Source organism: Clupea harengus, chromosome 14 (genome assembly GCF_900700415.2).
Source record: "Clupea harengus chromosome 14, Ch_v2.0.2, whole genome shotgun sequence".
NCBI classification, from domain to species: domain Eukaryota; kingdom Metazoa; phylum Chordata; class Actinopteri; order Clupeiformes; family Clupeidae; genus Clupea; species Clupea harengus.
This window is the reverse complement of record NC_045165.1, coordinates 9,313,056-9,334,442: the sequence shown is the minus strand read 5'-3', so window position 1 is coordinate 9,334,442 and position 21,387 is coordinate 9,313,056. Positions and strand designations below refer to the sequence as shown.

The window sequence follows — 21,387 nt, the reverse complement described above, 5'->3', positions numbered from 1 at the left end:
TTCCTATTTCGTTTTTCTATTTCTTATGTAAAGTAGTATTTATTGTTACACTAGGTCTCTATTGCTCGTAGCTTGACTATCCCTTGTACGTCGCTTTGGACAAAAGTGTCTGCTAAATGAAATGTACACGAACACTGCAAATGTAAGTGAATAAATAAATAAGCACTAAACTCAATCACGTTGATATAGCTATAGTGGAATAGAATGGACACATCTACATCCTGCAACAGTCCATCTCTGCACCGTTCAAGTCATAGACATATATAGTTGAAGTTAGATCTGCGTTTACTCGATGGTGATCGCTTTCTGCTTTGACATGACTCGTTTACGAGTTGCTTTCGTGTAGATTCGGTCGATTCCGACTGCAAACGTCACTATGGTTGCGTGCCCTTATAAGGAGCTGGCAGGGCGTGTATGTATGCAAATTCAGGAGCACGAGAAAGCGCTTTCAATTTAAGAAAACTCTTCCGGGGGAGCACAGCCCAGAAAACTTCTGCTGCGTAGGACCACATTTTCAAGCGTGCATGAATTTGGCGGATGTCTTTTGCTTACGTTGTTTTTCCGAAGCCCGTAAGAAACATTTCAGAAGAAACTTCAGAAAATGTTCGAGAATGAGGGCCATTGTTATTACATAGAACAGCCAATAGCATGGCATTCATGCTCTTCAATGGTCCATTGAAAAAGGAAGGCAGTCATTTTGACAGGTACACGAGACATACAAAAGTAGAAGGAGTCGGAGCAGGAAGGACTGGAAGTGCACAAAAGAAGTTAAGGCATTAGGGGTTAGAGTATTTTGGGGGCTGGGATTAAACTGGAGTTTGGGTGAGACTAAAGCTGGGATTGTAATCTTTACATGTTGGGTTTGGGATCCGCTAAACAGGAGGAGTGAAGCCACGATACTTAGCCTTGTACAAGCGGTGCAGCACAGGAGGAAAAAAGGGTTTGAACAAGCTTGAAGACGATTACGGGAGGTGGTGGGGTGTTTCTGTGCATCCAAATGGGTCACAACATGGCTACAGGAAGGAATTCTGTTACGTTACCTATGTGCCTGCATCCGATTGCGTATTTGGAATGACTTCTCCTGAAGCTCGGTGAGTGCTCTACGCAGCTTAGAATTCTGCTTCTCGAACTCGGAACAGCACTCCTCCAGGTCCGACACAGCCTGGATCTTGGCCTCCATCTGAGAGTTCAAATCCAGGAAGGTGTCAGAGTCTGACGTGTTTCCGGAAGAATCTGAGGATTCCTGCTGCATGGCCTGGAGCATATCATCCACATCATATTCATCTTGCTTCTCTAGTTCATGGACCACAGCGCTTAGCTTGGCGTTCTCCTCTCGCATTCGTCCAATTTCATCCAGGAGCGCAGAGTGCTGGTCGTGGAACTCTTGAATGATATGCATCTTGCCCTCCAGGCTCACCACCCGCTTCTCTAGCTTCTCGTTGTGGTCAGCCAGCTGCACGTTCTCGCAGATGCACTCCTCGTACCGCATCTGTAAGTCAGTGAGCTCCAGAGCCTTGATCTCTAGGTCCTTGGCTTGCTCAATCATAGCAGATAATTCAGACTTAAGGTCACAGTTCTCGACCAGAGCCTGCTGTCCAGTGATGACACTCTCGCTATTGACCTCCAAGATGACCTCAAGCTCACTGGTTCGCTGCCGGAGCTGGGAGAGCTGTTGCTGTAAAGACTGGTTGTCTTCAGAGGCAGCCTTATGTTGCTCCTGTAGGTTGGCAAGGACACGTGTTTGATCCTGAAACTGGCCTACTCGGTCTTGCAGTTCTAGGATTTCCTGTACACAGGCATCACGCTCCTTCACTGCCAATGCACAGTCCTCCTGGAGCTTAGCCACCAACTCTGCTTCGCTTTCCAGTTCTTTGATCCTCTCCAGGAGGACGGCAACACCGGCCTGTTCAATGATCTTCATATCCTCTGTAGTAAGCTCAATGTCTTCCACAGCATCGAGGTCACCACCTTCTTCCTTGTTCTCCTCTGAGACCTCTAAAACCTTTCTTTCTGTGTCTATGACATCTGCATCAGTGTCTACAGTGTCTCCAAGATCTACACTATCTGCCCCAAGATCTGTAAAGTCTACCTCTGAGTCTGAAACACCTACCCCATCATATACATTCTGTGCTCCTGTGTCAACATCTGCTTCTTTCCCAGTAACTGCCTCTGTGCTGGCAACATCTTCCCCTGTGCTGGCAGAATCTGCCTCATTGTGAGTAACATGTTCCCCTGTGTCACCTGTGTCTGTTCCCATGCCCTCAACTACTGCCCCTGTGCTGACAACATCAGTATCCTCAACTTCTGTGTTTACAACATCGGCCCATGTGTCTGTGACCACTGTGACCTCACCATTTGCATCTACCATCTCTACAACATCCAACTCCAACACCTCAGATTCTGTGTGGGTAGTCTCTCCCTCCGCATCCATGACCTTTTCTGCAGCGTCAGCTTCCTCAGCCTCTGGGATCTCCACTTCCTCAGCCTCTGGGAGCGCCACTTCCTCAGCCTCTGGGATGGCCACTTCCTCAGCCTCTGGGAGGGCCACTTCCTCAGCCTCTGGGATCTCCACTTCCTCAGCCTCTGGGAGGGCCACTTCCTCAGCCTCTGGGAGGGCCACTTCCTCAGCCTCTGGGAGGGCCACTTCCTCAGCCTCTGGGAGCGCCACTTCCTCAGCCTCTGGGATGGCCACTTCCTCAGCCTCTGGGATGGCCACTTCCTCAGCCTCTGGGATGGCCACTTCCTCAGCCTCTGGGATCTCCACTTCCTCAGCCTCAGGCTCAGAAGCATCAGGAAGCACAATCTCTATTCCAGTTTCTTCAACATCATCCTCAGGCTTGGCCTCTTCAATAACAACTCCATCTCCAGTTTCAGCTACCTCTACATTCTCCTTTGTTTCCCGATTCGCAACGTCTTCTGAGAGATCTACCTGGTCATCCTCAGTATTGATGTCCGTGTCTGTGATCTCATTGTTCTCAATGAAAGTTGTGACCTCTGCACAGTCATGTTCTGCAGGAAGAACTTCAGGTTCTTCATCTATATCTACAACCTCAGCGTCTGTGATCGTAACTTTGTTGTCAGCTTCTTCATTCTCTGTAACCTCCACCAGGTCTTCCTCCTCTGCACCTTCCTTGTGCGCTTCTGCATCACCTGTGGTTTCAGTCAGGTCGTCATCGTCATTCACCATGTCTACAACGTCTTTCTCATCATTGTTGGCACTCAAATCACCCTCTTCTGCGGGGTCAGCTTGAACAATGGCATCACCATCACTGTCGTGAGCCTCAGTCTCATCAGTACCTCCTTCAGCATCATGTGCAACTTCACTCGCTGTGATTTGCGTGTTGGCATTACCACCGTTCTCCCTGTCCAGTTCCTCAGCAGTCTCCTCTGGAATTGGTACAGCGAATACAGGAAGATCACATGATGCCACTTCCTCGACATCATCATCATCATATACACCTTCAGGATCTTCAGAACCCTTGGAGAGAACGATAATGTCTTCTGGGTCAAGGTCTCCTCCCAGCCCCTCTGCCTTCTCTGCCAAGCTGGAGGCTGCTTGGGCTTCCTTCAGTTTTTCCTCCAGCTCCATCAGGGTGCACTGCATCTCCAGCCTCTCATTCTCAAAATCCTCTGCTGCCTGCCTAAGCAGCTGCTCCACCTCCTGGATCTTGGCCTTAAGCTGATCCCTTTCCTCCAGGAGCTGCCTCCTCTCCTCCAGCTGTGTCTCTGTCAGGTTAAGCGCATCAACGTGTCGTGATTCCAGGTCGAACAGGCTGGTCTGCAGGTCAGCACGCTCCTGCTCAAAGTCATTTGCCGCCTGTCGGAGAAGCAGCTCCACCTCAAAGGCCTTTCTCTCTGACTGGGCCAGGAGATCGTCTTTGGCATCAAGGTTCTCCTGCAGCCGGACGTGGAGCTCGTTCAACTGCCGGCTAAGCTCAATCTCTTTGGTCTGGGCTGAACTAATAAAGTTCTCCAGTTCATTTTGGAGCTCCTGGTTCTTTGCTCTCAGGGCCTCCATCTCCTCCTTATGATGTTGCTCGAGATCGTCACGCTCTTTGGAAAGCTCATGGCTGAGAGTTGCTTTTTCCAGTTCTAAGGCTTCCTTGAGGGCCTTCTGCTGCTTTTCTGCATCTTGGTTTTCAGCTTCCATCTCTGCCTCCCACTTGGTCCTTGCCTCTGCATGGAGTTCAGAGAGTGCCTGAAGCTCACTCTGGTAGTGCTGCTCGAGGCTATGAACGTCTGCCTGGAAGCGCTCTGACACGGCATCCTGATCACCTGAGAATCGAGCCTCAACCTCTTTGATTTTCTGGGAGAAGTGGCTCTCAAGTTCCCTCCTGCATGTGGTCAATCAGGGACAGTTAACAACCCACACCTCCCCCTTTACTTACCTAAATGCAAACTACAAGACCTTTGAGGTACAAAAGCGACATTTAACAACTATTTAGAAAGTCTACATAGTTGAACAAGAACTGAATTTCTTCAGAATAGAAAGAAGGGTAAATGTTTTAAGTAAAAGTAATTAAGTTAATTTATGAATGAGCCCTCCTCCAATGCCCCTTGCCCTCCCATCCCACAAAAGTGAGCCCTTACCTCTCAACAGCGATGTTGTCCCTGAGTTTGTCCAGCAGGGTGCTGAGTCTTTCCCGCTCCTCACTGTGTTTGGTGCTGAGCTCCTGCATGGCCTCTCGGTGGCTCTGCTCTAGACAGGCTTTCTCCTCCTCCAGGGTCTCCTGCCACCTCCGTTCCACCTCCTCCTTCTCCTGGCGGTGTCTGGCCCTCTCTTTCTCTAACCTCTCCTGCAGCTCGCATTCGTGCTGCTCCTCAAGTTGGGCTCTCTCCTTCTCAAACTCCTCAGACAACCTCCTATCCATCTCCTCCTCCACAACCTGGAGTCTCTCCCTCTCCTTAGCCAGACTGTCCTGGAGGGCGGCTTCATGCTGCTCCTCTAAAAGAGCTCTCTCCTCCTCCCACTCCTCCCTGAGCTCGGCTTCCTTCTGCTCTTGCTCCTTGAGGAGCCTCATTCCCTCCTCCACCAGCAGAGCCTCCAGTACCTCCTTATGCTGCCCCTCTATCTGGCCTCTCTCCTGCTCCCACTCCTCTGTCAGCCTCCTCTGCAGCTCCTTGCTCTCCTCCTCAAATGTCCCCCTCGCCTCCTCTAGCCGAGCATCGAGCACCTCCTCGTGGCTCTTCTGAAGCTGACCCCTCTCCTGTTCCCACTTCTCCAACATCCTCGTCTCCTCCTCTTCCCTCTCTTCCTGAAGCCTCTGCCTCTCCTCTTCTACCCTGGCTTGAAACACCTCCTCTTGTTGCTGCTCCAGTTGGTGGATCAGCTCAGCGTGTTCCTTTTCTAGCTCCTCCGTGGCGCCTGTGTGCCGCGCCCCCACAGCCCTCAGCTGTTCCTGCAGCTCATCGGCCTGAGCCAGTGCCTCTTGAAGCTCCTGCTGGAGGGAGGACATCCCGTCCCGGTGTCGCCTGTCCAGTGTCTCCCGCTCCTCAACCTGGTTCTCCTCCAAACTCAGTCGCTCTTCCTCCACCTGAGACGACATAGACAGCATAGGATGAACTAGCGTTGATGTTTTTGTATATTTCCTCTATATAAAAACATTGATGCACAAGTGGCATATATGTAGAAGATTAAAGGTTTCTGGGGGTGTTCTTTTTATGATTCTAGGATATAAAACTTGCGGAGCTTGAAAAATATATTGACAACAAGAACAAAAAACTGTCCTCTAAGGGTTAAAGTCACTCTGCTATACCAATGATGTTGTAACTATAACTGAAATACTGTGGATCAGCATACCTGGTCCAGTTGATTCTGGAGCTTGTGTGCCCGGGCGAGAACCTGTGCCACCTCGTCCTTGATGGCCTGCACCTCCTCCTGGTGCTGGGAGGAGAGTACGCTCCTCAGCTCGTCCTGTGCCGCCTGCTGTTCCTCCAGACGCTGCTGGTACTCGCTCACCTGTAGACCAGAAGAAACACGCAACACAACACACGCACTGGATTTGTTAGAGGTATTTGGTCATTCCTCAGAGATGTATTTAATGAAAAGAGAGACTTTGCAGCATCCCAACATTTTGCCAGGCATTTTATATTATATTTTTATATATACATGTACATATTATTATAGATGTGTGGGTAGGTTTGTCTCACCTGTTCTTTGATGCTCTGTATCTCTCTAAAGTGCTGCTCCTTCAGCTGTTCCAGAAGCATTTCTGTCTCCAGGGACATGTTAAAGGGCTGACCCTCTTCTAGCCCCAGACCTACAAACACATACATATTACGCACACACTCAGTAAAGGTTATCAATCAGTGAGAGTGAAGACTTTGCTTTCATACGGCTTTGCATTCACTTACAGAAGAATGTTGCAAACTCTAGTGGTCACTGTTTAACACTTCTACCCGTGTATAAATACCATCTAAAGCATACCCAAAGTTCTCTTTGCCTCAGTCCTACGACCACACAGATACACACACAATGAAAACACACGGTTACATACGAGAGCTGTTACCCTGGTCTGACTCCATGCCTGGGCTCTTGTTCTCGAGCTCATCAGACAGAGAGAGCAGGGTGGAGGGTGGAGGGGCTCGGCCTAGCACCTGATACTCCTCAAGCTGGGCCTGCAGCTCATCAACACGATCCTGCAGCTCCTACACAAAACACAACAGAGTGCCTTAAAACACCTCGTAGAATATAACCATGCTGGTCCATGCAGGGAGCGGGGGGGGGGGGGAGAGATATAGAGACAGATTCTTACTCTGCACTGGTCCTCGTAGTTGCTGCGAAGCTGTCGCAGACGATCCTCCTGCAGGAAGAACTCAGCACTGCCTGGGTCAAGGTCTCCAAACTACAAGGGAACATGATGATGTAAAGGCCACGGAAGGACAGAGCAGAATAATATACAGCAGCCATCCAACCTAAACACCAGAACCATTGCAGAAATACAGAAAGTAAGCTAACTGGGCTGTGGTGTTACATTCAGTTTGAGTACACCAGCTATTAAATGCAATTTGTGTTCTGGCATACTCTTGTCTTACACAATAAAAAGTCGATCACAAAAAAGAAAGTAAGCTAACTATGTGGACAACACAAACACTTTCCTCACCTTTTCTTTAAGGACGTTGTCCAGATTCTTCTGCAGCTTGCCGACCTGGTTTTCGGTCTCCACCAACCTCTCGGTGCTGTCCAGCAGCTCTGCCTCCAGACGGCCATTTTCCTACAGAATTAACGCATTACTCCCAGGCTCTTCTACTGGGGAAACTAAAACACTAATAGCTACTGCTAGTGGTGTTAAATGTTTTCCACTATCATTTTACAAAGTGAGGAGTGGAGTCAGCTTTGGAAATTAGGCAATATTCGGCGAGGGATGCCCTCATACTTTGACTGTGAGCGCGAGGTGCTCCCGCAGGAAGGTCTCGTCCTCACGGATCTTGGCGATCTCTGCCTCCAGGTCCTCCCGCTGCTGGCTAGCCTGCTGCTGCAGCCGGTCCATCTCGTGGGTCAGCTCTGATCGCAGCACTGCCACCTTCTCCTTGTGCTCCTGCTCCACTTTACTGCAAAGAGGGGGTGGGGGGGACAGGGGTAAGTAAGTAAGCAAGCAAGCAAGCAAGCAAGCCAAGTAAGTGAACCCCACACAGAATCCTCACAAAATGGGAATTCAACTTAATTTGCTACCATGGCCTTGAGGAAAAACACATGTAAACATTTTGTGTCAATATAAAGTACTATATGTATGTAAAGGATGTATGTAGAGATTGTGTGCACTTCGTACAATGACATGCGCAAAATACAAGCCTGCACCCTTCAAGCATTTTAAAACACCATCAAGAGCCAAATGGCACCATTTTAATGGGTCTGAAATATGTGGGCCCATGAGATAAATTATCACGATGAGAGGTTTCATCATAAAGGTGAAGGGCTCACCGCAGGTTGTGGTTGTGTGTGTGTGTGTGTGTGTGTGTGTGTGGCTCACCGCAGGTTGAGCTCGTTGTGGCGCTCGATGGCCGAGTGGTGCTCGTCCACCTCAGTAGCCAGCCGGGACTTGAGCTTCTCCGCCTTCTCCAGATCGGAGCGAATCTTCTCCTTCTCACGCAGTTCCAGGTCCAGGCGCTCACTAACACATGCATCGACACACACACAATATACACAAGGAGTCAGACCTCTAGGTAGAGACCATGAAAAACAACCAGAGACAAACATGAGATAATGATAGTGTTAGACAGCCACAGAGCTTATTATAATAATTAAATAGAAAAAACAGGGCAATGGTGGGGCAGTCAAAAAGACAAATGAATAGACAGGTAAATACAGAAAAAAAACCGTTGTGCTATATATGTCAACGTATAGGGGTTAGGTAAATTAATGCTATGAGAAAATACAGACAGACAATAATGCTGGGTACACACAGAAAGGGACACTAGAAATAAGGGACCAGACACATAGAGACAAGCCTGCATTGGGACAGGTAACAGTTCAATTCATATGGTCCTTTAAAAATAGCCGCAGGACAAGGCTCAAAGAAAACAAACAAACAATGTAAACATGCAGAAGGGTGAAGTGGAGGAAGGTTTGTGCTGGTGCTTGCAGGTAGACACTCACACAAGGTGGCGGATCTCGGCCTTGAAGCTCGCCAACGCCGCCTTGTGGATGCTGTTTTTAGTCATCAACAGCTCGTTCTCCAGAGCCACTGTCAGCTCGCTTAGATTCACCCGCCCTTCCAAGCTAAACTCCAGAGCCTGCAGTCACACACACACACACACACAAAACCATATCAGAATGCATGTCTAAATGGGTATGCAACCATCAAGCGTATTCATCAAAATTTCCATTCTAAAGAGCTAATTATAATTTTAACTCCAACAAAACAAGATACTCACAGATGGCTGTGTGTGTGTGTGTGTGTGTGTGTGTAAAAAAAAAAAAAAAGAGTGCTTCACCTCAAGAATCTCAGGACTGTTGTCAATACCCTCGTCTATCCAGGCATCCACCAGCTCCTCTGCCGGCGTATGTCCAGTCCCATCGTCCAGCGTGGAGAAGAGACGCAGGCCAATGGTGCTGGTGACGATACTCGTTCTGCGACCACTCTCGTCAAACGGCTACACAGAGACAATCGAGGGTATGAGTGAACCTGTGTGTGTGTGTGTGTGTGTGTGTGTGTGAGAAAGATCGTTCTGGCAAAATGTTTAGCTCTGCCAGTTTATCGACTGGAGATCCACAGCAAAATCAGGGAGCCTGAGAACTCGTGGCATTTGCATGTATAGCAATGGTATTTGTGCTGAAGATAGAGGTGTGTGTGTGAGAGTGTGAGATAGTGTGTGAGAGAGTGTGTGAGAGAGTGTGTGTGTGAGAGTGTGAGATAGTGTGTGAGAGTGTGTGTGAGAGAGTACCTGCATAGAGTGATGGCGTTTCAGCTGACGGTAGGGTGTGGAGGATGAAGGGGTGGGGGGCTGATTCTGGCTGATGATGTAGCGCATGAAATCCAGCACACTCATGTCTCCCTCCACGTCCAAACACTGCAACAATTCATCATTCAACTACACACACACACACACTTAGAATCACAGAAAAGCTTGATCCTATGACACATCACATTATGAACACACTAGGATTTATCCCTGTGTAACCTCTTTCCCTTCTACACACTAAAAATACCTGTTGTCATCTCAGTGCAAGGTAATCCCTGGTGTCTCGGTCACCTCTTCTATCTTTAGCCTTGTCTCTCGCTCACACTCACTTTCTTTCTAATCCCACAATACTTACTCTCCACTTTATTAATCCCACATCCTCCATCAGTTATATTTCTCGGTCACACTCAAATGCACACAGGGACAGACACCCGTGCACGCACATGTGAACAGTCCCACACACACAGCCCCCCACCCCACCCCCAACACACACACAGTCCCACACACACACACACACACACACACACACCTCCAGGCCCAGGTGCTGGCAGAGTGTGAACAGCTGCTCTTGTGTGGCTGGCTGATCCCAAGGTAGTGCCAGCTCGGAACAGGCGGCCCGTAACCGGTCCTCCTGCCGCTCAGAGATGGCCACCGACATTGAGCCGCAGGGCGTGCCAGGCTCGTCTGGGTTCCACAGGTGAAGCTGACCTGAGAACAGATTCATGGCAACTGTTGCTTTCTAAATAATCGACCACGAACACAACTAGCATTCAAAAAAACGAAACATAAAAAATGTTAAGGCCAAAAGAGTGGTTAAAAGTCAACAGCTAAGTGTTACGGGAGATGAGATCCAAGAGATGCAGCTATGTGTGTGTATAGTATTATTATCATCATCATCATCATCATCATTATTATTATTATTATTATTATTAGACATTATGGGCTCACCCTCTGCCTCATATTCCTCGGGGCTACTTCCGTGAGTGTTCCAGCGCTGGAAGAAAAGAAAAACACGTGTATTTCATCAGTTACAGCACTGTGGCATCCAACATAAAAACAAATACCCAATTTGATTTAACAGCAAAAAGTCCTGAATAACACAAATAAATTACACCAACATCACGACAGAAAAAAAAGACAACAAAGGGAAATGTTGCCATGGTCTTACAAAATATAACATTCCGTTGTCTTACAAAACAAAAAACAGTGGTTTAGACTCAAGATTTGGCATACTAACAGGGCAAAAGAGGGGCATATTCCACAATTCAAAATAGGGCTGAAGAAAATGACAGCCAATAAACTTGATGCCAAGTAGTTGGTAAACGGCCCCTAAGCACCATATTGCAGCTCATCTCTTTACTTCCATTTAAGTGCTGTCAATCAACATTCTTTCTCCCGTGACTTTGTCCTTTTGTGGGTGAAAAAAAGAAAGTGTGGAATGGGGAGGAGGGGGCAGAAGAACTGACCACAGAGAAAGGGCAGCTAACTCTTTAGAATGAAAGGGGAAAGGGTCAAGCAACAGCTTGCTGAGGTCTATGGGTATGACTCACTGAGGACACGGCTATGGAGGAATGTTTCAACACGTGCTGCACCTGTACTGCACACTGTAACCACAGAAGGTGTTCAACCTTCACCAGCTGAAGAGGCTGCCATTTAGAAGTTTTAGTGCAGTGAAAGTGTATAAGCAGGCTAAGGATTGTGCTGATCATGGCTTTGGGAGAGCTTCGTTTCTAATGTTTGGCCTGGGCAGTTGCAAGATCCATAGTAAAATCCAACATCCTATGAGAGACTCTTTCATGGCATATGCGTGTTGACAGAATTCATTGGACTTGTAAGCAGTGTGTGTGTGTGTGTGTGTGTGCATTGTGATGCAGTGCAGTGTGAAAACTCATTGTCGGAATGTCAGACTGAGCGGAGCAGATGGGCTCCCAGTCTTCTGGAGTGCATCAGCATCTGCACCAGGGACGGACGTGTGTGTGTGTGTGTGTGTGTGTGTGTGTTCCCATTGTTCCCCTATCAGACTCGCTAGTGCTCAGTCTTAACCCCTAACCCCCCCCCATCTTCTCCGGTTTTCCATCTGTCTCTCCTGCGGCTGCACATTGTTAAGGGGGTTCAGATTATAATACATCAGAATGAGAGTCTGTGTGTGTGTGTGTGTGCGCCTGTGCGTGCTTGCTTCTGGCCGTCACTTGGATATGAAACACAATGTGGACTAAATACAGATATATTCAACCACTCAGACAAACAAAACAGACACACACACACACACACACACACACACACACACACACACACACACACACACACACACACACACACACACACTTGACCATCCACCCAATCTCTTGGACTGAAACCCAACATTGCATTAAATAATTCCAGAGGTTACAATCTTAGCACCCTGCTTTGGAGAACTTTGCATAATGATTTATTACATTAAAAGATAAAACTATAATTTTAAATGATTTATGATTTTAAATAAAATCAGAATGACCATCTCATTTCTTAAGTAAACATACCTTTTTACACAATCAATGCAACATAATGTGTTCTTAAGTGCACCAACAATTAAAGCAGTCCAGCATAACACACTGACCTTTCACATGTACTCTCTTCATAAACCGTAAAAAGAACTTATGGACTGAATACATTTGTCTATTATATCAACTATTGTATAATACACATTTTGATAAGAAATTGTATTTTGTTAATTTGAACTTGTATGTAAGAATCATAGCGAACTCACTGGAAAGGACCTGGCCTTCATATATAAAAGTAAATTACTCATAAGTGTGTGAGGGGGTGTGTGTGCGTCTGGAGCCGTCCTGCTGGGTGGATCATTATTAAATGCAGATGAAAGTGGAGGATTATACCCCCTAAAACACACTTCGCGGCTCACACTGCTAATCACACACACACACACACACGGCAGAGCCTTTCAAATTAGTACAGACTCCCTGTAAAACAAAGAATTGAGTTCAAAATACTCCTCCTTGTCTATAAATCACTTAACGGCCTTGCCCCAACCTATATTTCCGATTTGATTTCTTTTTATGATCCAGCGTGTTGCCTAAGGTCCTCCGGTAAATGTCTTCTCACGAGTCACGACCCCCAGAATAAACACCAATGCTGCACATGGTGCCTTTAGTTACTGTGCCCCAACCCTCTGGAATAGCCTACCTCTGGAGTTAAGGTCATCGCAATCAGTGCTCTCTTTTAAAAAGGGAATTCAAACTTTTATTTTCAGCTTTTAATTCTTGACTATAGGTCTTTGTTTTTACCATTTTATTGTTTTTATTTTCATGTATATACATATCTTTATATATATTATTTTGCTAAATGTGTTTAATTTAATGTCATCTCTCCACTCAAAGCACATTGTGTCTATGTATGCCATATGAAATGTGCTATATAAATAAACTTGACAGTGTCATGTGAGAGGGATACAAATGTTTGGAAACCAAAAATGTATTTAAAATCTGGTTGATCACACACACACACACACACACACACACACACACACACACACACACACACACACACACACACACACACACACACACACACACACACACACACACACACACACACACACACACACACACACACACACACACACACACACACCCCTAAAGTAGCAGAGGATTAATGAGTGTGTGTGCTCTGACCCTTTAAATGACCCTGCAGTCACACACCCCCCCCCCCCCCCCCTGTGTCTCACTCACTAACCTCCTTCCACTCCTCGCTTGCTCTCCCACTTTCTCTCCATCACACACACACACACACACGCACCCTTGCATATTTGATATTGTCTGAGAGAAAGGAGGTCGTTCTGCTTTGTCAACACAAGGGGTGTATGGGGGTGGGGTGGGATGGGGGTGTGGACGGCTGTTGCCTTGACAACAATAACACAGTATACACTAATAACATCAAGGCCAAAGTCCTAGACTCCACACTCTTTCTGTTGGGCCCTTCAAAACAGATAGACATACACACACACACACACACACACTTCAGGAAGAGTTGGTATGTGTTCGCTCTAACAAGCACAGATAAAACATTTACAGCCACAACTAAATGTTGCTACTTGAAAACAAACTCCAAATTACATTTTCTCATTTTGATATACTTTTCATCTTATTGCCACTCACAACCTCGAAGAAAAATAGTAAAATCTATTGCAGTCACTTGTTGACAGTGCATTTAGTAAATAACAAAAAAAAAAAAAAAAAAACAGAAAAAGCTCTGCGAACAATTGTAAAATGTACCCCTCTTCAGGGTAGTGGAGTGTGTGTGTGTGTGTGTGTGTGTGTATACAACTGGTGAGGGGAGAGGGAAAAACATGGTGCTCTAAGCGGAGCCTCTGGTATGAGTTTGCATCTCTAAGCACGGTAAGCTGATTAGCTAAGAATAACACAGCGGTACGGCGTTAAAGAATATAGAGTAGGGATGAGCAGCAGGGACAGCGTGTGTGCGTGTGTGTGTGTGTGTGTGTGTGTGTAGCCTGGAAGCATTTCAGCTTTCCATACACACAATGTCTGAGACTTCCTAGAACACCTTTGGACCGCGGACGTCCAGCACAAAATTAACCTTTTCAGGTTGCAAATGGAACCATTTTCCAATCGCTTGACCTTGTTTACTTTAAGGTGCAGGAGTGGTAACAATAGGATTAGCAAATTACCACAAAGGCTGAAATGATACAACCTCTTTGTTTTGCCTCTGGGAAATCCCAATCTTAACTTGTAATCCCCATCAAAGGAGGGGACCGATAAAAAAATGTATGTGCATCCCCCCACCCACCCACAGCATTGGACTCCGTTTCTCACAAATACAGATTAAAAGACTCCAGCAGTCAGTGTCTTACCTCACGTTTCCGAGGTACTGCAGAGTCCTCATTCTCTTCATCATCATCATCATCATCCTCATCGTCCTCCTCATCCCTCTGCCCCTCTGCCAGTCCTTCCTCGTGTTCGGGGGCTCCTGCGGGGAAGTTGCTGATGCCCTCTATGTACTCTGGGGTGGAGCGCCGGCCGTACCGCTTGGTGCCCTTCACAAACTTGGGGTGCATCTTGGGTGAGTCTGCAGAACACAGAGAAGGAGGGACAGGAGAGGACAAATATATAGGGATTAACAGTCCATAAAGTTTTTTTTCCGGGACATTTATCTCTATTAAACTCTATGCAATAACAAAGGCAATAGAAAAAGAGAATAGAATACTAACAAAATCAGGAGGATAATCTGAATAATAAAGCCAAGAGACTAGGAGCTGTTGTACATGAGTGTACAATCAGCTGTTCAACAGACTGACCAGAGAAAATAGGCTGGTTTCTCCCATTCATTCCTTCTAGTCCACAACTTGCTCATACACACATTTCACCACGGCTGGTGGGCTTCTTTCACACCCATGCGTGTCTACGTGCCTCACCACAGACGTCTACAGAGGCCAAAATGTTTAAAGAGTCTTAAACTGAGGACACAGTCACAGAGATGGGACAGACAGTGGCAGGGACACGACACACGTTGTTTGACACGGATTTGCACCTATTAAGAGTAAGACCCGGGTCAAATTCCAGACAGCATCCAGGAGCAGCCAAGGAGCAGTCCAAGAAATACTTAGGGAGGAACAATTGTGCTAAAGTGCCTTTAGCATTGCACTTGCCAGCATAATCCTCCTTAAGAGAATCTCAACTGTTGTCCCTTTGTCCCCCACATACAGCACCATATCTAGTGAGGATTCGTATTCACAGACATATGTACACTCAATCCAACTAACAGCTGTTAACACACTTTGTAAATCTTGAGACTTGGCTGTTCTTCAAACAAATATGAATGTGCCCCCCCCCCCCCCCCAAAGGCTACAAAACTCATGGGTTTGTGGATGCTACTAGATTATATGCTGTGCTCCGTCAACTTGATAAGGAGTCTTCCTCATTGACTGATGAAGATGAACTTGTAGTGTAACTAAAAGGTGATCAGGATATATACAACTGATCCTTCAGCTTCACCTCGTTGGGAGTCTTCTCTGTTACATCATTGCTCTGTGGCAGCACAGTGTCCGTGTAAGCCAACTGTACAGGATATCACACACACACACACACACACACACACACACACACACACACACACACACACACACACACACACACACACACACACACACACACACAAACACAAACACAATAGGGATCACCTGCTGTCAAAGAGCTAATCTGAAACTCCTCAAAGCTGATGGAATACTGGTGGTGCAGAGGCTCACAGTAAAAACCAAGCATCTTAACAATTTCAAAGGGAGGAGAACAGGAAGGAAAAAGAGAAAAGAAAATGAAAGAATAAGATGTAAATACTTCAGTGCATTCACACTTCTAAAGATGTAGAGAACTGCCTGTGCAAACAAAGTCAAAAAACATCATTAATCTAATGATGTGGATCTCCTGGGGTTTATACCTTCTCTGTAAAGCACTTGGTATACAAAGCATACAATAGTATAGTTTGCAGTAAGGCCAACTTGTTTTAACATAGCTGAAACTGAAATTCCTTCAGCATTTAGAGAATTCAACCATCTCTCATCATGGCTGCCTCTTAAATACCTCTTGGTCAGTTCACTCAATTAGGAACCTCGCTAAGCAGAATAGACCATTCGACCACAGCCTTAATCTACAGTTATAGCTGCTAAAAGCAGACGTTCCTCTCCCTGTGTCAGGAGAGCTACCCCTATGACCTTTGAACTAAGGCCCTGGACCTGGGCAGCACTGTGCTGCCGTTATAGACACGAGGCTTTTCTTGACTCATCCCACAACTGGCACGGCGCCCAGTTACATCATTACACCTGTGCTGACACATCCCACGGTTGCTATGACAACTAATCCAGCCTTGCTTCATCATGCTTTCAGTTGGGCACAGACAGACAGACAGGTTTCGACCAGCAAGTCTTTATGGTATTTAGATTACAAACAGCGGAGGCACTTGAACAAGAGGGCTCATCAAGCAGTCTGCTTTACTCAGTGTTCTCCTTTCAGTTTTAATATGATTGTGGTGGTGTGTGTGTGTGTGTGTGTGTGTGCGCGCGCGTGTGTTGCTTGCCTACATTCAAAGGATACGCCCTTTGCATATTATCCCTTCAAACACTATCGAACAAGATTTAAATCAATAAACCTCTGCAGCACTGTGTGTTATCTTATGTTTTTTGATGGGACAAGTGACAGGTGGGTTTCCCCGGGATACCTGGTTGTGCTGCCGTCTCTTCGCTCTCTGTAGGCTTTCCAACAGCTGAAGACAACACCAGAATCAACGCGTTCTTAAACTGCTCAAAATTCACCTGTAGAACCCAGAAAAGAACAACATTCAGTCAGTCAGTCAGTCAGACAGAGAAGGTTGAAAACAGAGCACGTTTCATGCGCCTGGTCTCTGAACGACTCCATGGTAACCGGTCGCTCAGTAACACAGGCTACAAGCCTTGATTTTCACTGTCTGGCAGATAAGAGATTGTTTGGAGCGAAGCCATCATTAAAGGTCTGCTAGAGGCCTGAAGTATGGGACACAGGAGGAGGGGTTGGGTCCTTGACAGAGATGGTGGAGAGGGGGAGGAAGCTAGAGCAGCAGCAGCTGCCTGCCTGCCTGCCTGCCTGATGCATATTCACATCCTTTGTGTGGATGTGCACCACCATTAAGGGATGGGATGGGGTGGGGTTGGGGGGCGGGGGGTCGAGAGCAACATGGACACTCCAGAGGAGCTACCCCACTGCCTCCATGCTCACACACACACACACACACACACACACACACACACACACACACACACACACACACACACACACACACACACACACACACACAAAAAAAAGGAGTGTGCGCTGGGACAGAAGCATCAGAAATCAGTTTAAAGAGTTTTTCTTCTTCGTTCTCAAAAAGAGTCAGTGATTTGATTCACACTAATTGGTGACCTCTCTGAACTCTCTGCGAGTGGGTTTTATATTAGCCTGTGTGTATGTGTGTGTGAAATGACTTGAGTGGGACACAGAGTGGGCACTGGCACTTGAGTTCAGCTCTCGCTAATCAACCTCCTCCAAACACACAGACATGCACACAGGACTGTTTTTCCTGGTTGCTGTGACAACAGACACATGGGATACGATTGGACAAAGACTTCCACATCTACATCTGTAGACAGAGAGAGATTGAGACACTCATCAATGCTAATTTTCCTGACCTCCCTCACTCCTCTCCTCTGGTCTCTCTCTTTTGCCCCTCTAGCTACCAATTCAGGCAGGCAGAGTTTGTCCTTTTACTTGTTATCTATTTGAACATGTTAGCTATGTTTACTTGTTATCTTTGTTTATTTGTTGTCTATGTTAGTATTTGGATGATGTGGTGAATGGGCCTTGATCATCAAATGATGATTGGTACATAGGGCCTTTTCTCAGTCTGCCTCACTTCTCTCTCTCCATAAGCTGCTATACAGAAGGCTGGGTTTGGACCTTCACACAATCCCAATGGGTGGAAGCTCAAGTAATAGCCAATTAAATACTTAAGCTGTTGATGAAAAGTATATAAACCTTGTGTTATGCGTGTATGTAACTAAAGTGTAATGTGGGGCCTGTAACCAAGCAGACCTTAAAATAACTAGAAAGCATTCTGACTATATCAGTGCTCCAGATGGCCTTCAGCCTGACCGTGATTGGATGCTTACCCTGCCCGTCAGCTGGTCCTGGTTCTGTAATAGGGTGTTGAGGAGGGCGGGCTCGGCCTCCTGGAGCTGCAGAGCCTGGCACAGTTCTGCCAGCTCCTCGGGGCTGAGGGAGCCGGCGTCGCTGCCATCGAAGCTGTGGAAGACTTCCTTCAGACGCTCCTCATACAAGTCCTGCTGCGAGTCGTCCATCCCATAGGACAGACCCCTGCCCTGAGAGAGAGAGAGAGCAGGAGGGAGAGGGAGAATTAAAAAGGATTAGATATGGACATAGATCTTCAGATGTGCTTGAGGCCACACACACACACACTCTAGGAAAAAAAGCAGAGCGAGGGAGATTGTGATGTGAGCTTCACTCAGTCCAAGTTGAATCCAGTTCAATTGCAGTAATAGTTTAGGATTAGTTACATCAGAGTACAAACCCGATATATAGATATACCGCTTATAGCCGCGTGCCCTCACCAATCCAACCAGTTAAAGACGATCAACTTCTATCTCCTTTAACATAGCAAAGCTACACAGTCTTAAGAAACAAAACAGCCTTTTACGTAGGATAGATACAGATGCTGTGCATGTTTTACATCTATTCAAATGAAAAAGCACACTTGAAATTGTTGTCAGACCACAAATCTAAACCCTGAACTCCAAAAACAGGATAAATAGTTCAATAATAAATCAAATCAGAAACACAGAAATAAAAAAAAGGAGTTCTTCAGAACAGTTCTCCCATGTTCACAAGGTCTTCCTCTGCCAGGATACCTGATGATGCTGATCACTTCCATGGGTCAATTTACTATTTCCTGACCATTTCTACAGTCAGAAGATACAATTTATAAACATGATATACAAAGCAGCAGGCTCTCCGACACACACTAGCTACTGCTCAAAACAGAACCCCCACACTACAAAGATAACTACAAAACAAGTCAAGTAAAAATGACTGGCAGCATCATACCAAGTCACAGCTATGCCACCAAACCTCAGCGCAACACAAACAGTTCCGTCATTAAGGCCACCACGCACACCTGCAAACAAAGCGTGCACATATAGGTGCGTTTGTTTCAAAGAAAGACAGAAAGTGGAGAAACTCACAGTAAGGAAAGACACCTCCACGTCCGATCTCTCTGGTCCAAGGGTGAGTCTCATATCGCAAGGCGTGTGTCTACGTCCGTACACTACGTCTACACACTGCTTCTTCTGATAAGGCTTCGGCAACTCTACCTTCTCTGGGTGCCAACCACTCAATTATGAACCCAGCAGGTAGGTGTTCCCAGTGTACTCTACTCACCCCTTGCAATGATAGTAGCATGGGGGATTTGTATAAGCCTCTTGGCACCAGGATCAGTGATTGGACGAGCTATTGATGGCCTTGGATGCCTCAAGTATTTCGTAACCCTGCACATTTTAGACCTCACCTGAAAGACACCTCACCTGTTTGGTGATGAGGCCAACTCTGCATGGATAATGCTGCACTACAGAAACATTATTCATGACTACGGAGGCCAGACCTGGGAGGAGAAGACCACCAGAAAGATGGAAGAGGGTTGGAAAAACTTTAGACGTGGAAAAAGGACAGTTACTACGTTTTATGATGGACCGTTCGGGGTTCAAGCTGTGAAGTCGTGACCGCTATAGGGACTCAAGAGTAATGATGATGATGATAATGCATCCTCTTTGTATGACCTGCACTTTCAAAGTTTGTGCGGTTTGGTTATGGTACAGTATGGATTATATGAACCACATAAACTGACCCAGACTCTTGTCGGTCTTAAGAAGCTGTGTGTTAATATTCAACGCATACCTTTAAGGTACATTAAGCTACACAACCGAAGCTGATGGCATAAAACCATGTTTAGTGTTCCAACATAATCACATGTGTTTATAATGTGTGAATGAATGTGTGAATGAATCTAAGACAAAACAGAGCAACGGCAACTTCCTAACCTGGACGTTGTAGTTTCCGGCAAAATGAATACATGTTTACCCTTCATTGTGTTGAAATGGATCTTTCCTTAGCCAAAACTGAATTAAAGTCAAAGTTGCTTTACTGGTATAACCGTTCATGTACAATGTTGCCAAAGCAGAGTGTTACAATGAAACAATGATAATGATTTAAAAGGGAAAAAAAAAAACTGTGGTTTTCAACAAAGGTTAAGATTTAAATGGAAATATTTACTGGGAAGGACCATTTATACACATACATGAATGCACATGAGCGTCCATCACAGACAACAAGAACATAAAAGAAATAACAGCTTGATCTCGCCAGAATAAAAGGCTGGCATATCTTAGTTTTGCATACACAACTAGCTCAAATGTATATCTGTATGGACACTTCCCCCACAGTTTCCAAAAGCTAGTTTCAACGAAAAGTCTTTAGAAAAAGTCTCAATGAAAACATTTTAAGTGCATTACATAGATAGTCCCCCTGGAGTTTCCCAGTGAGCCCTGGCCTTTGACCAACAAGAGGCTATGTGAAGCTCAAAACCAGTGATCGGGCATTAAACCAGTCAAGAATCATGCGAGAGACAAGCTTGGTGGAACACAGAGGGGAAAGGAGGGTGGTTTTGTTTTCATGAATATTACTGCTGTACGGCTAGTTTATCATTGGTCACCACTGGTATTCATTCTGAACAGCAAAGCACTCCCTCATTTGTGCAGAGACCCATACAATCAACCTACACAAAGACAGAAAGACACATAACTAATTAAAAATAGGACTTACAGGCCATGACCACAGTGTGGCTACATAACTCTTTGACCCTCCTGTGCAATGCCCGTCGGGTGGCCAGTGGGACAGGCTGGCACTTGACCAAGTCGGCTGCACTGCCTGCTGGTCATCTAATTGCCATCAAGTGGGACTTGGGCTAATGGCTCCTGACAAGGTCAATTAGACAGTCTGTCAGCTGACCACACAAGGGAAGACCCACACATGGCTCGCCAGTGAAAGTGATCCGATGGGCAGGGTCCATTAATGAAGACAGTAAACAAATCAAGTAGGCTCGTGCAACAGCCAGCCTTCACTGGCTCATACCTAAGCAGTAGACCTGTTCATGAATTCACATATATGATGCAATGAACTAAAGATATGAGAGTCTATGGTGCCAGTATATAGCTGGCATCACCAGTCTGAGGAGTAACTTTAGCCAAACACATTATTATTATAATATACCGTGTAAAGCAAATCCAAGCACAATATTTATCAGCAGTGCGCTTGACTGTTTTACACTGCTGAGTTTTTTTTTTTTGTACAGCACCAGTTGACAAAATAGGCTACAACGAATTTCTGAATTTCCACTACT

General features: G+C 46.1%; 1 protein-coding gene across 4 annotated transcripts in view; it reads right to left on the bottom strand.

Moving 5' to 3' along the window:
* The window catches only part of nin (ninein (GSK3B interacting protein)), a 30,763-nt gene extending 11,315 nt beyond the window's left edge, over nucleotides 1-19,448 (bottom strand). The window contains exons 1-19 of one of the 4 annotated variants that reach the window (XM_031579835.2): nucleotides 19,178-19,448; nucleotides 18,089-18,298; nucleotides 16,624-16,717; nucleotides 14,267-14,481; nucleotides 10,351-10,396; nucleotides 9,932-10,110; nucleotides 9,385-9,531; nucleotides 8,935-9,093; nucleotides 8,597-8,733; nucleotides 7,971-8,111; nucleotides 7,377-7,551; nucleotides 7,104-7,214; nucleotides 6,756-6,845; nucleotides 6,498-6,648; nucleotides 6,151-6,260; nucleotides 5,801-5,959; nucleotides 4,591-5,534; nucleotides 2,558-4,334; nucleotides 1,041-2,461 (exon numbers count right to left, since the gene is read on the bottom strand). In XM_031579835.2, the coding sequence (XP_031435695.1) occupies nucleotides 1,041-2,461; nucleotides 2,558-4,334; nucleotides 4,591-5,534; nucleotides 5,801-5,959; nucleotides 6,151-6,260; nucleotides 6,498-6,648; nucleotides 6,756-6,845; nucleotides 7,104-7,214; nucleotides 7,377-7,551; nucleotides 7,971-8,111; nucleotides 8,597-8,733; nucleotides 8,935-9,093; nucleotides 9,385-9,531; nucleotides 9,932-10,110; nucleotides 10,351-10,396; nucleotides 14,267-14,481; nucleotides 16,624-16,717; nucleotides 18,089-18,298; nucleotides 19,178-19,231 (6,320 nt within the window). In that variant the 5' untranslated portion in view covers nucleotides 19,232-19,448. Of the gene's footprint in view, nucleotides 1-1,040; nucleotides 2,510-2,557; nucleotides 4,335-4,590; nucleotides 5,535-5,800; nucleotides 5,960-6,150; nucleotides 6,261-6,497; nucleotides 6,649-6,755; nucleotides 6,846-7,103; nucleotides 7,215-7,376; nucleotides 7,552-7,970; nucleotides 8,112-8,596; nucleotides 8,734-8,934; nucleotides 9,094-9,384; nucleotides 9,532-9,931; nucleotides 10,111-10,350; nucleotides 10,397-14,266; nucleotides 14,482-16,623; nucleotides 16,718-18,088; nucleotides 18,299-19,177 lie in introns of those variants that run through there. The other 3 variants (XM_031579833.1, XM_031579831.1, XM_031579834.1) reach the window with 3 other exon arrangements.
* Between the last annotated feature and the right edge of the window lie 1,939 nt (nucleotides 19,449-21,387).